Genomic DNA, 18,314 nt, shown 5'->3' with positions numbered 1-18,314 from the left:
TTTGGCGCCAGTGTATGACACTAAAGTTTGTATTGGTTATTATACACGTGCTCAGTAAATAGCCATGGGCTTTAGACAGTGTAGCTATCCTTCAGCCACACTGTCAATTATCAATCTGCCCAGCGCTGCTTAGCAATGTTCACTGCTCACATCGTTTGATGTAAATGCAATGTGGCAGTATGTTTGGCCACATACATGGAGATCTCTCCTTACACTCTCACATGCCCCCAGATTGCATACACTCTGTCCCTCTATCTATCCTCAGCTTGTATATTTGAAACTACTGCTCAGCCCTGTCTAAAAACACACACACAGAACACTACCCCTCCCTTAGTTAGAAATAAGACATGTCCTATTTTTTCAGAAGAACACTATGCACTAGCAGTTAAAAAAAATGGATCAACCCTATTAAACTTGACATACTACATGGTAAGGCTCATCATGCTGATTAAAACTATATCTGTATGATACACAGCTGCAGAGATATCTCTGTTTTTATTGATATGCAAATGAGAAGTTGGAGCACTATGTAGTATAGCTTCACCATGCTGAGATCTGCTCAGAAAGCTAATATTCAGTTGCAAGAAAAAGTATGTTAACCCTTTGGAATGATATGGATTTCTGCACAAATTGGTCATAAAATGTGATCTGATCTTCATCTAAGTCTCAACAATAGACAATCACAGTCTGCTTAAACTAATAACACACAAAGAATTAAATGTTACCATGTTTTTATTGAACACACCATGTAAACATTCACAGTGCAGGTGGAAAAAGTAGGTGAACCCTTGGATTTAATAACTGGTTGAACCTCCTTTGGCAGCAATAACTTCAACCAAGCGTTTCCTGTAGTTGCAGATCAGACGTGCACAACGGTCAGGAGTAATTCTTGACCATTCCTCTTTACAGAACTGTTTCAGTTCAGCAATATTCTTGGGATGTCTGGTGTGAATCGCTATCTTGAGGTCATGCCACAGCATCTCAATCGGGTTGAGGTCAGGACTCTGACAGGGCCACTCCAGAAGTCGTATTTTCTTCTGTTTAGGCCATTCTGTTGTTGATACTTCACAGTTGGGATGAGGTTTTGATGTTGGGATGAAGGTTTTGGTGTGCTGTGCCTCTTTTTCTCCACACATAGTGTTGTGTGTTTCTTCCAAACAACTCAACTTTGGTTTCATCTGTCCACAGAATATTTTACCAGTACTGCTGTGGGACATCCAGGTGCTCTTGTGCAAACTGTAAACGTGCAGCAATGTTTTTTTTGGACAGCAGTGGCTTCCTGTGTGGTATCCTCCCATGAAATCCATTCTTGGTTAGTGTTTTACGTATCGTAGATTCGCTAACAGGGATGTTAGCATATGCCAGAGACTTTTGTAAGTCTTTAGTGGACACTCTAGTATTCTTCTTCACCTCATTAAGCAGTTTGCGCTGTGCTCTTCAAGTTATCTTTACAGGACGGCCACTCCTAGGGAGAGTTGCAGCAGTGCTAAACTTTCTCCATTTATAGACAATTTGTCTTACTGTGGACTGATAAACAGCATTTTGGAGATTCTTTTATAACCCTTTTCAGCTTTATGCAAGTCAACAATTCTTAATCGTAGGTCTTCTGAGAGCTCTTTTGTGCGAGGCATCATTCACATCAGACAATGCTTCTTGTGAAAAGCAAACCCAGAACTGGTGTGTGTGTGTGTGTGTGTGTGTTTTTATAGGGCAGGACAGCTGTAACCAATGCCTCTAATCTTATCTCATTGATTGGACTCCAGTTGGCTGACACCTCACTCCAATTAGCTTTTATTTAAAACTATATTAAATGGGTATACTATAATAAATAATATGTAACCATATAATACTAATAAAAAAGGCCTTACTATATTGATAGTGTTTTTTGCTAAAACCTATTACTGGTTTATTCTCAGACACAATATATGATTATAAATAAACCAGTAATATTTATTAGCATTCTAAAAACATTATTCTCAATATGATAAGGACATAGACTTTTCTTATGGGATAAATGTGATAGAAAATATCTGAAGAAAAAAACTTTGAAGTTTCTCCCAAGATTCAAACCTGGGATGTTTACATTCAAAACCAACCACTTAACCACTAAGCTGTAACATTACCACATAGAGAAACATGTTTTTTATGCTTATAAACTGACATGTATTAGGGCCCTTTCACACCTGCGTTCTTGTGTTCCGGCATAGAGTTCCGTCGTCGGGGCTCTATGCCGGAAGAATCCTGATCAGGATTATCCCCATGCATTCTGAATGGAGTGAAATCCGTTCAGGATGCATCAGGATGTCTTCAGTTCCGGAACGGAACTTTTTTGGCCGGAGAAAATACCGCAGCATGCTGCGCTTTTTGCTCCAGCCAAAAATCCGGAACACTTGCCGCAATGCCGGATCCGGAATTAATGCCCATTGAAAGGCATTGATCCGGATCCGGCCTTAAGCTAAACGTCGTTTCGGCGCATTGCCGGAGCCGACATTTAGCTTTTTCTGAATGGTTACCATGGCTGCCGGGACGCTAAAGTCCTGGCAGCCATGGTAAAGTGTAGCGGGGAGCAGGGGAGCAGTATACTTACCGTCCGTGCGGCTCCCCAGGCGCTCCAGAGTGACGTCAGGGCGCCCCAAGCGCATGGATCATGTGATCGCATTGGACACGTCATCCATGCGCATGGGGCACTCTGACGTCATTCTGGAGCGCCCGGGAGCCACACGGACTGTAAGTATACCGCTCCCCCGCTCCCCGCTCCTACTATGGCAACCAGGACTTTAATAGCGTCCTGAGTGCCATAGTAACACTGAAAGCATTTTGAAGACGGTTCCGTCTTCAAATGCTTTCAGTACACTTGCGTTTTTCCGGATCCGGAGTGTAATTCCGGCAAGTGGAGTACATGCCGGATCCGGACAACGCAAGTGTGAAAGAGCCCTTACTGGCATCTGTATGATCATATATTCTGCCTGTGAACAAAGTAGCAATATTTAGATTTGTTTTCTGAGCAGATCTCAGTGTGGTGAAGCTATAGTACATAGTGATATGATATTGCTACCACACAGCTCTGCCCTCAGCCTGCTGTCTAGCTTTGTCAATCAAGGAGGGGAGGGGCTGTTACAAAACAGTGCTCAAAGAGTTCAGTCCCGCCTAACTTCTAATTTGCATATGAATAAAAACACATATCTCTGCAACTGTTCATAATACCCTACCAGCCAGTATATCTGGTTTAATGAAGTTGACACTTTAATAGCCTTATAGACTTTGGTTCTAAAGATGGCTGTTTTTAACTGTTGTGTCAATGCAGGTTAACAGGTAGCACTGGAGGGACAGTTTTCTTCCTTCAGGAAGCTTCCTCCACCTCTCTCAGTATTCCTTCAAGTGTGCTCTATGTAATATGATCTTTCAGTGAAAAGCTTTCACAAATTTTAAACTTCATATTTGTCCTGGATTTTTAGTGAGTGCAGTGTTTCTGAACAGCTACAGTGTAATAGCTAGGTATATGGGTAGACAAATCCGATAAGTATATATTTTTTCTTTTACAAGATATATTACAACTTTTATTACATTTGAATACATTATTGAATCATGAAAAAACATATATTTAAAAATAGGTGTGCAGAACTTTCTAGACTAAATTTAAACAACATGGGCTTTTCTCCAGGGTAAACTATTGTAAAAATCACGGCAACCTGTACAAAATATATAATAATATTAATAATAAAATATATAATAATATTAATAATAATGGATATCAACAAAATAATATTTTATTTAGAATTTCTCACACAAAGAGAAAAGCAATCAGGCTAATATAGGCTATCTATGCAGATTTGGATTCTTCTAATTAAAATGTTGAAGACTACCAATGGCTTTCAGGGCAACTTGCTGACTTTTTTTATAAGCCAACTAAATAGTTTTTCCACCTGGGACAATACATATGTATGCATACATGTCTGATACATTAGATTTACATAAAAGTAGATAAATACTGTATAACCAAATCAAACAAATTTGTCAAAAATATTAGACTTGGTCATTTCCACTGATGAGCAAAAGGGTAATAATGGTTTAAACTTTTGAATTTCAGGCTCCATATCTCACTATCCACTAGAGCTTTGAACGTCAGACTTCCATCATTTTATAGACAACCCTCTTGGCTATCTCATACATAAATTGGACTTACAACTATTTAGCATATGATTAGTTATGCAGATTCTTGTCATGTAACTGAATAAAAAGCTGTATTCATACCCAAGTGAGTCGACCAGTATGCATCAACATTGGGAACGTGTAGAAGAGACCTGGGAACAGATTTTGGTTGAGACATGCTTGAATCTGATCAATAGGATGCCCAGAAGGATTCAGGCAGTGTTGAAGGCCAATGGTGGATTCATTGAACAAAATAATTAAATGAAACTTTAGAATTTTAGGAGCAAAACCGTAACAGTGCAGTTACATGACAAGAATCTGCATAACTAATCATATGCTAAATGGCTGCAAGTCCAATTTATATATGAGATAATTGTCTATGAAATGATGGTACTCTCACTTTCAAAGCTGTAGTGGATGGGGGGGATATGGAGCCTGAAAGTAAAAAGTTCAAAACATTGTTACCCTTTTGCTCATCAGTGTATTTATAGTGGGAAATGATCCAATATCTGTGAGTGGCAAAAGTATGTGAACCTTCTAGGGTGACCTCCTTGGGCAGCAATAATTGCAATTGAACATTTCAAGTAATTGATGATTATTCCTGCACGTCAACTTAGAGGAATTTTAGCCCAATCCTCCGTACTAAATAGCTTCAGCTCTGTTATGTTGGTGGTTTTCTTTTCATGATATATAAACCATGTGAGCTAGTAAGTAGAAGATAAAAAAAAAAATGTGATTCCTTATGATTTATACCTTTTAAATTGCTAACTGAAATGAATATGAGAAAAATACAAGCTTGCCAGACTACTCTGGTCTCTTCATTCCATGTGCAGACAATATGCAAATGTATATAGTCCCAGCCTGGGTAAAATATTTTCTTGGCTTAGAAAAAGTCAAGTTGCCCTGAAAGTTGAAAAACATTTGCTTTAAAGTATTCAACATTTGAATCATAAGAAGAATCCAGCTTTCTATGGATAGCCTATGATGATGAGTCAGGTGTGTTTGCAATATTGTGTACACGTCTATTCATTGTCAAGACCAAGAAGCAATTAATTCATGGCTTGGAAATGAGCTCTATGTGTAATGTGACCTTTTAGTGTTGGCGTATAGAGTTTGCTGACCTTTATTTTACTTGTTTTTTTTTTCTGTTTTGACAGATGCTATGCTTCTAGTTGCTGACAGGTTGGAGGGGCCATTCAATATTGAGTCACTTATGGATCCTATCGACATGAAAATTTCTGAAGCCATTGTGAACCTGCAAGAGAACAGTGTGCAAGTGTCAGGGAAGGTAACCAACATCACTCATCCTAATTAATGTGATAAATCAATGCCCATTATGACTTATCAGGTCATAAACTTTCTAGGAGTGGTGTGACAGGAAGATATTATTCATAAGAAAGTTGTTAGGCATTTTAAGTTACTCAAACAATTATTCATCATATAGTGTAATCATCTTCTGTATAATGAAGTGCAAAAAGGGGGAAAAATTCAGTTACAAATAAAATCTAATGTTGACAACATACAGTCCTGCACATTGAAGGTTGCATTTTAGAGAGATCTTAAGGATACAAGCAAAAGGTAGAAATTATGCAAGCTGAATTTTAGATCAACAGTGGTATGAATCTTGTCACATAGGGGAGGTAGTATTGAAGGTAAAGATGTAGCAGATTATACAGTGCCTTGAAAAAGTACTCATACCCCTTGAACTTATCCACATTGTTTTATGTTATACCCACAAATTTAAATGTATTTTAATTTGGATTTTATGTGATAGACCAATACAAAGTAGTAAGAATGTGCAAAGTAAAAAGGAAATGATACATGATTTTAAAAATGTTTAATAAATACAAATCTGGAAAGTGTGGTGTGTAGAGTTGAGCGGACACCTGGATGTTCGGGTTCGACGGGTTCGGCCGAACTTCGGAAAAAAGTTCGAGTTCGGGACCCGAACTTGACCCGAACTTGACCCCGAACCCGAACCTCATTGAAGTAAATGGGGACCCGAACTTTTGAGCACTAAAATGGCTGTAAAAATGTCATGGAAAGGGCTAGAGGGCTGCAAATGTCGTTAAAATGTGGTTAAGAGCATGGCAAGTGCTCTGCAAACAAATGTGGATAGGGAAATGACTTAAAATAACATAAAATAGGGAAAACCTATTGAGGCGCAAATGTTGGCCAAAAGAGTATAGCAGAAATGTGGGACAAATTATTGAAGTGAAAATGTGGTACAACCTGTTTAAGTTTACACATTGAATCAAAGGAGGTGGCGTGCATCAATTAAAGAAGCATTTCAGAAATTTTATTCCCTGTCACCTATGCAGAGCAGGGGTTTATTCACGTCTAAAATTGTATAATGTCAACCCAAGAATGTAACAGAAAAATTACAGAAATTTATTAACCTGTCTACTTGGTAGAGCAGGGGTCTATGACAGAAAACAATTGTTTATTGTCACCAGAAAATTAAAAATAAAAATTATTGAAATGTATTAAGCTGTATATTACACCCACAAATTGGTGAATTTGACCCTAAAATGTAACTGACAAATGTTTTTTTTTTTTTATACCAGTCTGATAGGATTTTATGTGATAGACCAATCTGTTGAATTTCACCAGAAAATGTAACTGCCATTTTTTTTTTTTTACCGGTCTACTAGGTATAGCAGTGATACTTCACACCCAAAAATTGTTGAATTTAAAATGAAAATGTAACTGACAATTTTTTATTTTTTTTAACCGGCCTACTAGGTATAGTAGTGGTACACCCAAAAATTGGTGAATTTCACCATAAAATGTAACAGACAATTTTTTTTATTGTTTAACCTGTCTACTAGGTATAGCAGTGGTACTATACACCCAAAAATTGGTGAATTTCGCCCGAAAATGTAAATGACAATTTTTTTTTTTTTGTAAACCTTTCTACTTAGTATAGCAGTGGCTCTATACACCCAAATATTGCTGAATTTCACCAGAAAATGTAACTGACAAAGTAGTGAAATGATATAAAATAAAATACGTACAAATAAAAAATAAAAAATTTGATTAATGAGGTGGAGTTCCATATGGAGTAGGAGTTTGAGGAGGCGGTGGACGTAGCAGTGTTAGTGGAAGCGGCGGTGGAGGAGGACGAGGTAGCCAACACAGGTTTTTGGTTTTAATTATTTTTTTTTAATTAGGGTACACTCTAAAAGAGTGTGAAATTTCCAAAATACAAGAATGAGCAATTGCGTTGCAGTATAACAATGGCTGGTTAGTGCCGGTATACATGTCAATTCTGCACAAGGTACGGACAAGTCCTGAGGGATCCATGTCTGGTTCATTTTAATGAGCGTGAGCTTGTCCACATTGGCTGTGGACAGGCGGCTGCGCTTTTCTGTGATGACGCCCCCTGCCGTGCTAAACACACGTTCAGATAATACACTGGCTGCAGAGCAGGTCATCACCTCCAAGGCGTAAAGGGCAAGCTCAGGCCATGTGCCCAATTTGGAGACCCAGAAGTTGAAGGGGGCAGACCCGTCATTCAGTACGTGTAGGTGTGTGCACACATACTGCTCCACCATGTTGGTGAAATGCTGCCTCCTGCTAAGACGTTCCATATCAGCTGGTGGTGCTGGTTGTTGTGGTGTGCTGACAAAGCTTTTCCACATTTTGGCCATGCTAACCCTGCCTTCTGCGGTGCTGGCGGTGCCCCAGCTGCGTTGGTGACCTTTTCCTTGTCCTCTGCCTTCGCCTTGTGCTTCCACGGTGCCCCCGCTGTCAGGTGGGAATGCCACCAGCAGCGCGTCTAACAGCGTGCGCTTGTACTCACGCATCTTTCGATCACGCTGCAGTGACGGAATAAAGGACTGTACGTTGTCCTTGTAACGGGGATCCAGCAGCATGGCCACCCAGTAATCAGCACAAGTTAGAATGTGGGCAACTCGGCGGTCGTTGCGGAGACACTGCAGCATGTAATCGCTCATGTGTGCCAGGCTGCCCAGAGGCAACAAAAAGCTGTCCTCTGTGGGAGGTGTATCGTCTGTATCCTCTGTTTTCCCCCCATCCACGCACCAGTGATGGCCATGAGCTGGTCTGGGTGCCACCCTGCTGTGAACATGGTTCCTCCTCCTCCATCTCCTCCTCCTCATCCTCCACCTCACCATCCTCCAGAACTGTGCCCTGGCTGGACAATTGTGTACCTTGGGTTTGTGGGTGCAGGAACCCACCCTCGGAGCCACTTGGGAATGACTGGCCGGAAACCCTACGAAATGATCCCTCCTCCTCCTGTGCCACATCCTCTTCCATCATCGCCAGGAGCGTTTTTTCAAGGAGGCATAGAAGTGGGATAGTAACGCTGAGAACGGCGTTATCGGCACTGGCCATGTTGGTGGAGTACTCGAAACAGCGCAACAAGGAACACAGGTCTCACATGGAGGCCCAGTCATTGGTGGTGAAGTGGTGCTGTTTCGACGAGCGACTCACCCGTGCGTGCTGCAGCTGAAACTCCACTATCGCCTGCTGCTGCTCGCACAGTCTGGCCAGCATGTGCAAGGTGGAGTTCCACCTTGTGGGCACGTCGCATATGAGGCGGTGAGCGGGAAGGCCGAAGTTACGCTGCAGCGCTGACAGGCGAGCAGCAGCAGGGTGAGAACGCAGAAAGCGTGCACAGACAGCCCGCACTTTATGCAGCAGCTCTGACATATCGGGGTAATTTTTAAGGAATCTCTGCATAACAAAATTCAGCACATGCGCCAGGCAAGGGATGTGTGTCAAACAGGCTAGTCCCAGAGCTGCTACGAGATTTCGCCCATTATCGCACACCACTAGGCTGGGCTTGAGACTGACTGGCACAAACCACTCATCGGTCTGTTGTTCAAGGCCCGTCCACAGCTCCTGCGCGGTGTGGGGTTTGTCCCCCAAACAGGTAAGTTTTAAAACTGCCTGCTGTCGTTTACCCCTGGCTGTGCTGAAGTTGGTGCACTAAGGTGTTACGCTGACCGAATGAGAAGCTGGTAGAGGATGAGGAAGCAGAGTAGGAGGAGGAAGCAACAGGAGGCAAACTTAAGCGCCCTGCAATCCTCGGTGGTGGAAGAACATGCGCCAAACTACTATCCGCCTCAGGCCCAGCGGCAACTGCATTTACCCAGTGTGCTGTTATGGAGATATAACGTCCCTGACCGTGCTTACTGGTCCACGTATCCCTAGTCAGGTGCACCTTGCCACAGATGGCGTTGCGCAGTGCACACCTGATTTTGTCCCCTACTTGGTTGTGCAGTGAAGGGATGGCTCGGCTGGAAAAGTAGTGGCGGCTGGGCACGACGTACTGTGGGACAGCCACCACCATAAGGCCTTTAAAACTATCCATCTCCACCAGACGGAATGACAGCATTTCAAAGGCAAGTAATTTAGAAATGCTGGCATTCAGGGCTAGGGATCGCGGGTGGGTAGGGGGGTACTTCCTCTTCCTCTCCAGCGTTTGGGAGATGGAGAGCTGAATGCTTCCGTGGGACATTGTGGAGATGCTTGGTGACCCAGGTGTTCGTGTTGCTGGCAGATCCTCTGTTTGCGGGGTGGCAAGTGGCACTGTCACTCCAGAGGTGGATGAAGAGGCCGAGACTGCAGCACAAGAGGAAGCAGGAGGAGCCAGAGACCTTTCTTGGTTTTTGAGGTGTCTACTCCACTGCAGCTCATGCTTAAATGCCTGGTCATGCAGGTTGTGCTCAGGTTGAGAACGTTTATGCCTCGCTTCAGGTTCTGATTGCACAGCGTGCAAACCACTCGTGTCTTGTCGTCAGCACATTGTCTGAAGAACTGCCACGCCAGGGAACTCCTTGGAGCTGGCTTTGGTGTGCTCGGTTTCTTGCTGTGGTGGGCAGTAGCAGGCGTACTGTCTAGAGGACGGACGCTCCGCTTTTGTACCCTGCTCCCTCTTCTGCTGTGCTGGTGGCTCTGTGCGACCACCGCCTCTTCCTCCGAACTACATAGGTCACTCGCATGACCTTGATTCCATGTGGGGTCGAGGACCTCATCGTCCTCGACATTATCTTCCACCAGTCTTCACACCTGCCTTTCTTGTCAGTCTGCACACTTTCGAAAGCCCCAGCAGTTGGCTCCTGTGTTTTGTCATCATCCGAGACATGATCATCTTGAAAAATAAGTGGTTGGGCATCGGTGCACTCAATCTCTTCCACTTCTGGGGCAGGGCTAGGTGGATGGCCCTGGGAAACCCTGCTAACAGAGTCATCAAAAAGCAGAAGAGACTGCTGCATGACTTAGGGCTCAGACTGCTTGGCTGATTTGCAAGGGGGTGAGGTGAAAGACTGATGGACATCGGCTGCAGGTGCCAACTGTGGTCTTTCAGCAGGAGACCGGGTGGGAGACAATGTGAAGGAACTGGATCCACTGTCAGCAACCCAATCTACTATCGCCTGTACTTGTTCAGGCCTCACCATTCGTAGAGTCGCATTAGACCCGACCAAATACCACTGCAGGTTCTGTCGCCTACTCGCACCTGAGGAAGGGGTTTCACTTGTGCGTGTAGCTGGCACAGATCGACCACGTCCTCTCCCTGCAATAGGAGCTCCACCAGCAGCACCACGACCTGGGCCACGTCCCTTATTTGACGCTCTCCTCATATTTCTCGAATTTAGGATCTTGCCCTGAATGGGTGTTTAATTAATAGTAGAATAGAACGACAGTATGTAAATGGTGTATCTCAGACGGCCTGAACCAGACTAGGCCTGAATTAAAGATTGCTTTGCCCAAAATGGCTGTATTTCAAATGCCTGATTCAAACAGCTGTATGTAAAGGGTGTATCTCACACGACCTGAACCACTGTAGGCCTGAATTAAAGATTTCTTTGCCCAAAATGGCTGTATTTCAAATGCCTGAATCAAACCCCTGTATGTGAAGGGTGTATCTCACACGGCCTGACCCACTGTAGGCCTCAATTAAAGATTTCTTTGCCCAAAATGGCTGTATTTCAAATGCCTGAATCAAACCACTGTATGTAAAGCGTGTATCTCACACGGCCTGACCCACTGTAGGCATAAATTAAAGATTGATTTGCCCAAAATGGCTGTATTTCAAATGCCTGAATCAAACCCCTGTATGTAAAGGGTGTATCTCACACGGCCTGAACCACTGTAGGCCTGAATTAAAGATTTCTTTGCCCAAAATGGCTGTAATCAAATGCCTGAATCAAACCCCTGTATGTAAAGGGTGTATCTCACACGGCCTGAACCACTGTAGGCCTGAATTAAAGATTTCTTTGCCTAAAATGGCTGTATTTCAAATGCCTGAATCAAATTCCTGTATGTAAAGGGTGTATCTCACACGGCCTGACCCACTGTAGGCCTCAATTAAAGATTTCTTTCCCCAAAATGTGTGCATTTCAAATGCCTGAATCAAAACCCTGTATGTAAAGAGTGTATCTCACACGGCCTGAACCACTGTAGGCCTCAATTAAAGATTTCTTTGCCCAAAATGGCTGTATTTCAAATGCTTGAATCAAACCCTTGTATGTAAAGGGTGTATCTCACAAGGCCTGAACCACTGTAGGCCTGAATTAAATATTGGTGCACCAAATGGCGGTATTTCAAATCTCTGAATCTAACCCAAATGTATTAAGGGTGTATCTTACAATAACATATGCAGCAAAGGCTGCCAAATAAACTTTTTTTGCCCAAACGGGTGTTTGTTTAATAACTCAATATGGCAGCAGTATATAACCCAGGAATTTCAAACGTGCTTATGCTGCAAGGCCTGAAATATTGTGTATTTTGCCCCAAAAATTATGTTTTATTAATGAAAGAATATAAGCCCTGTATATACAGGGTGTATCTCACACGGCTTGACCCACTGTAGGCCTGAATTAAAGATTTCTTTGCCCAAAATGGCTGTATTTTAAAATGCCTGAATCAAACCCCTGTATGTAAAAGGTGTATCTCACACGTCCTGAACCACTGTAGGCGTCAATTAAAGATTTCTTTGCCCAAAATGGCTGTATTTCAAATGCCTGAATCAAACCCCTGTATGTAAAGGGTGTATCTCACACGGCCTGAACCACTGTAGGCCTGAATTAAATATTGGTGCACCAAATGGCGGTATTTCAAATCTCTGAATCTAACCCAAATGTATAAAGGGTGTCTCTCACAATGACATCTGCATCAAAGGCTGCCATTTTTTCTGCCCAAACGAGTGTTTGTTTAACCACCTCAGCTCCCCTAGCTTAAACACCCTTAATGACCATACCACTTTTTACAATTCTGCACTACACTACTTTCACGGTTTATTGCTCGGTCATACAACTTACCACCCAAATAAATTTTACCTCCTTTTCTTCTCACTAATAGAGCTTTCATTTCGTGGTATTTTATTGCTGCTGACATTTTTACTTTTTTTGTTATTAATCGAAATTTACCGAATTTTTTGCAAAAAAAATGACATTTTTCACTTTCAGTTGTAACATTTTTCAAATAAAACTACATTTCTATATACATTTTTCTCTAAATTTATTGTTCTACATGTCTTTGATAAAAAAAATGCAATGATTGTATTATTGGTTTGCGCAAAAGTTATAGCGTTTACAAACTATGGTACAAAAATATGAATTTCCGCATTTTGAAGCAGCTCTGACTTTCTGAGCACTTGTCATGTTTCCTGAGGTCTACAATGCCCAGACAGTAAAAACACCCCACAAATGACCCCATTTCGGAAAGTAGACACCCTAAGGTATTGGCCGATGGGCATAGTGAGTTCATAGAAGTTTTTATTTTTTGTCACAAGTTAGCGGAAAATGATGATTTTTTTTATTTATTTCTTTTTCTTACAAAGTCTCATATTCCACTAACTTGTGACAAAAAATAAAAGCTTCCATGAACTCACTATGCCCATCACGAAATACCTTGGGGTGTCTTCTTTCCAAAATGGGGTCACTTGTGGGGTATTTATACTGCCCTGGCATTTTAGGGGACCTAAAGCGTGAGAAGTAGTCTGGAATCCAAATGCCTAAAAAATGCCCTGTGAAATCCTAAAGGTGCTCTTTAGAATTTGGGCCCCTTTGGGCACCTAGGCTGCAAAAAAGTGTCACACATGTGGTATCGCCGTACTCAGGAGAAGTTGGGCAATGTGTTTTTGGGTGTCTTTATACATATACCTATGCTGGGTGAGAGAAATATCTCTCTAAAAGTCAACTTTTCCAATTTTTTTTATACAAAGTTGTCATTTTAGAGAGATATTTCTCTCACCCAGCATTGGTATATGTGAAAAAACACCCCCAAAACACATTGCCCTACTTCTCCTGAGTACGGCGATACCACATGTGTGACACTTTTTTGCAGCCTAGGTGCGCAAAGGGGCCCAAATTCTAAAGAGTACCTTTAGAATTTCACAGGGCATTTTTTACGCATTTGGATTCCAAATTACTTCTCACGCTTTAGGTCCCCTAAAATGCCAGGGCAGTATAAATACCCCACAAGTGACCCCATTTTGGAAAGAAGACACCCCAAGGTATTCCGTGAGGGGCATGGCGAGTTCCTAGAATTTTTTTTTTTTTGGCACAAGTTAGCGGAAAATGATTTTTTATTTTTATTTTTTTCTTACAAAGTCTCATATTCCACTAACTTGTGACAAAAAATAAAATTTTACATGAACTCGACATGCCCCTCACGAAATACCTTGGAGTGTCTTCTTTCCAAAATGGGGTCACTTGTGGGGTATTTATACTGCCCTGGCATTTTAGGGGACCTAAAGCGTGAGAAGTAGTCTGGAATCCAAATGCCTAAAAAATGCCCTGTGAAATTCTAAAGGTGCTCTTTAGAATTTGGGCACCTAGGCTGCAAAAAAATGTTACACATGTGGTATCGCCGTACTCAGAAGAAGTAGGGCAATGTGTTTTGGGGTGTATTGTTACATATACCCATGCTAGGTGAGAGAAATATCTCTCTAAATGTCAACTTTTCCCATTTTTTATACAAAGTTGTCATTTTAGAGAGATATTTCTCTCACCCAGCATGGGTATATGTAAAAAGACACCCCAAAACACATTGCCCAACTACTCTTGAGTACAGTGATACCACATGTGTGACACTTTTTTGCAGCCTAGGTGCGCAAAGGGGCCCAAATTACTTTTAGGAGGGCATTTTTAGACATTTGGATTCCAGACTTCTTCTCACGCTTTAGGGCCCCTAAAATGCCAGGGCAGTATAAATACCCCACATGTGACCCCATTTTGGAAAGGAGACACCCCAAGGTATTCCATGAGGGGCATGTCGAGTTCATAGATTTTTTTCTTTGCAAGTTTGCGGAAATTGATTTTTTTTTGTTTTTTCTCACAAAGTCTCCCTTTCCGCTAACTTGGGACAAAAAGTTAAATCTTTCATGGACTCAATATGCCCCTCAGCGAATACCTTGGGGTGTCTTCTTTCCAAAATGGGGTCATTTGTGGGGTGTTTGTACTGCCCTGGCATTTGAGGGTCTCCGCAATCATTACATGTATGGCCAGCATTAGGAGTTTCTGCTTTTCTCCTTATATTGAGCATACGGGTAATGAGATTATTTTTTTCCGTTCAGCCTCTGGGCTGAAAGAAAAAATGAATGGCACCGATTTCTCCATTCACATCAATCGATGTGGATGAATAAATCATTGCCGGGATTTATATATATTTTTTTTATACAAAGTGTTTGCCAAAGCATATGAACACCGCCCCTCAGCTCATATGCCTTGGCAAACGTATCTTTTTTACTGCAGAGGAGAAATCTCGTCTTGCAGCGCCGCATACACCGACTTTTGTGTAATCTGACAGCAGCGCAATGCTTCTGTCCGAATGCACATCAGTGCTGTAGCTCGTTCATCAGTTGGTCCACCTAGAAGGTAAAAAAAAACAAAAAACAGGCCGCAACGCAATAAATTTATTAACATTAACTTTTTATAACATTTGAACAGAACATTATCTTTGAAAAACTTTTTTGAACTTTTGGAACGTTAACCTTTTTGCTTACCTGTGATATTATTTTATTTTTTTACCTTTTATAGGACAAACCTCTCCTTCCCCATGGGACAATGTGCAAAGCGCAAATCGCCCAGAGATGTGGCGAAGTACATTATGCACTTTGTACCAGGTGAAAGGAGAGGTTTGCAGCAGCTGTGAGTGAAAGGTCCCTAAGAGCCCTGTGTGCCTGTCCTGTGTAACGCAATCCCTATGCTAAGTGTACCTGTGTGTGGTACTTCCGGAAACACTCCCCTAAGCATAGGGCAGGGTGGTCAGGGCAGTCAGAACAGAAATAGCGGGTGTCACGCCTTATTCCACTCCTGCTACAGACACAAAAAAAAATTCTGGGTGGCGGTTGGTTTGAGGTACCAGAAACGACACTGTGGAAATGTCGCTTGTGTAGACGGCTCACTACACTGGTGGTTGGGGCCACGGAACCTCCTGGATACAGGAGGTTCTCGATGATCTCTTCCTGAAATTTGAGGAAGGATCTTGTTCTCCCAGCCTTACTGTAGAGAACAAAACTATTGTACATCGCCAATTGAATTAAATATACAGACACCTTCTTATACCAGCATCTGGTCCTGCGGGAAAGTAAATAAGGAGCCAACATCTGGTCATTGAAGTCCACCCCTCCCATGAGCAAATTATAGTCGTGGACCGAGAGGGGCTTTTCAATGACACGGGTTGCTCGTTCAATTTCAATTGTCGTGTCTGCGTGAGGAGAGCATGTAAACGTCACGCTTGTCTCTCCATTTCACCGCGAGCAGTTCTTTTTTTACACAAGGCAGCCCTCTCCCCCCTTGCAAGATGGGTGGTAACGAGCCGTTGGGGGAAGCCTCGACGACTAGGTCGCGCGGTGCCACAGCAGCCAAACTGTTCTAAAAACAAATGCCTGAAGAGGGGCACACTTGTGTAAAAATTGTCCACATAAACATGGTACCCCTTGCCAAATAAGTGTGACACCAAGTCCCAGACTGTCTTCCCACTGCTCCCCAGGTAGTCAGGGCAACTGACCGGCTCCAGGGTCTGATCTTTACCCTCATAGACTCAAAATTTGTGCGTATAGCCTGTGGTCCTTTCACAGAGCTTATACAATTTGACCCCATACGGGGGTATGCTTGCTTGGGATGTATTGTTTGAAGCCAAGGCGCCCAGTAAAATGTATTTGTGGACCAATATGACCGCAATTCCTGCTTTTTTGTCAGGCCCATGTTGAGGAGAAGGCCCAGAAAAGTTTTAAATTCGGAAACTTGGACGGGTTTCCACCGGAAAGACTGGGCATAAAAGCTTCCTGGGTTGGCGGCTATAAATTGAGTGGCATACTTGCTCCGCAGTCAAGAACATCTCAAAAAACCCCAGTGCCGATCCGATCTGAGTTGTCTCAACCCGAACGCCAGACTGGGCGAAAGGGGGAACTACTGGTGCAGCTGAAGTTGGGGGCTGCCAATCAGGGTTTGCCAGCACCTCAAGGACTCTAGGGCCTGTCTGTGCGGTGGCTGCAACGGGGAAACTACTGCACGTGCCACCGTGCCAGCTTCAACTGCCCTTCTGGTGCTCGCCACTTCACCATGTTCTACGGCAGTGCTGGTACTAGGTCCAGGATGGGCTGCGCTGCTGGTGTATGCCTCACCACGTAATCCGACAGCGCCAGCCCCACTCTTCTGCCCTTGAAGTGGATCCTGCGCAACCTGTGGTCTAGCAACACGGGGGTACGCCTGGTGGTATCAGGGACCTCAACCTCATCGTCTGAACTTTGGGTCAGACTGCCACTGCTTTATAGAGGTTCGTATTCTGACCCGCTAGATTTGTCAGATGAGGGTTCCCATTCCTCATCCGACTGGGTCAGAATCCTGTAGGCCTCTTCAGAAGAATACCCCTTATTTGCCATTTGGTCAACTAAATTTAGGGGGTATTCCCTGAGACTACCCAAGAAAAAAAGCAAGCCTGTCTTACAAATGGGAGGCTAGCGAAGTACCGGAAGCCGCTGCGATTGATAAAAAATATCAAAACTGATTTATTTTTTTATCGCCGCAGCGCTTGTAAAGTGATTGTGCAGAATACATTTTTGTCACTGCAGCGGGGCGGGCGTGGGTGAACGCACGTGTGGGCGACCGATCAGGCCTGATCGGGCAAACACTGCATTTTGGGTGGAGGGCGAACTAAGGTGACACTAATACTATTATAGATCTGACTGTGATCAGTTCTGATCACTTACAGATACTATAAAAGTACCAATGCTGATTAGCGATACGCTAATCAGCGAATCAGTGACTGCGGTGCGGTGGGCTGGGCGCTAACCGACGCTAACTACCTAACAAAGGGGCCTAAATATAAGGTGTTAAATGGCTTCTGATTCGATTTTTTTTAAAGTCACCAACCTGCCAGCGACGATCATTGGCTGGCAGGCTGGTGACGAACTTCTGATGCAACGATTCCCGTCCCGCACTACGCATGCGCGGGCCGCCTCTGCCCGAAATCTCGCGCCTCGTGAGAGGACACGCCGGCGCGTCCAGGAGGAATTACAGGGCCGCCGCCAGGACGCAATCCTGCGTACGGCGGTCCTGAGGAGGTTACCAGTACGTCCTAACTTTAAAACTACATTGCGGCGCGGCGGGGGTTAATCGGAACAGGATGTCCGCTGAAATCATTCAGGTCCCCATGCGGCTGTAGGGGGGACCCGATGGCATGGAAGGCAGCGCGATGCCTTCCTTAGGCATCAGCGCTGCCTTCCGGTGACGAGCCTGTGAGATCTAGCCCCCTAGATCTCACAGGCCGGAAGCTGTATGAGTAATACACACAGTATTACTCATACAGCCAATGCATTCTAATACAGAAGTATTGGAATGCATTGTAAAGGGGATTAGACCCCCAAAAGTTAAAGTCCCAAAGTGGGACAAAAAATAAAGTGAAAAAAAAAGTTGAAAAACTAAAGTTTCTTCCGCCCAAAATTAAAAGTTTCAAGTAAAAATAAATAAAATATCATTTTCCCCAAATAAAGTTTAAAAAAATTGGTAAAAAATAGGAAAAAAAAAAGTATACATATTAGGTATCGCCGTGTCCATCGACCGGCTCTATAAACATATCACATGACCTAACCCCTCAGATGAACACCGTAAAAAAAAAAAAAAAAAAAACTGTGCTAAATAAACCATTTTTTTGTCACCTTACATCACAAAAAGTAGAACAGCAAGCGA

General features: G+C 43.1%; 1 protein-coding gene across 1 annotated transcript in view; it reads left to right on the top strand.

Moving 5' to 3' along the window:
* The window catches only part of GPC6 (glypican 6), a 1,575,810-nt gene that overhangs the window by 1,407,642 nt on the left and 149,854 nt on the right, over positions 1-18,314 (top strand). Inside the window, exon 7 of the mRNA XM_040422335.1 lies at positions 5,307-5,437. Coding sequence (XP_040278269.1) covers positions 5,307-5,437 — 131 coding nt within the window. The remainder of the gene's footprint in view (positions 1-5,306; positions 5,438-18,314) is intronic.

This window comes from Bufo bufo, chromosome 3, assembly GCF_905171765.1.
Source record: "Bufo bufo chromosome 3, aBufBuf1.1, whole genome shotgun sequence".
NCBI lineage: Eukaryota > Metazoa > Chordata > Amphibia > Anura > Bufonidae > Bufo > Bufo bufo.
The sequence above is the reverse complement of the archived record's forward strand: the minus strand, read 5'-3'. Positions and strand labels throughout refer to the sequence as shown.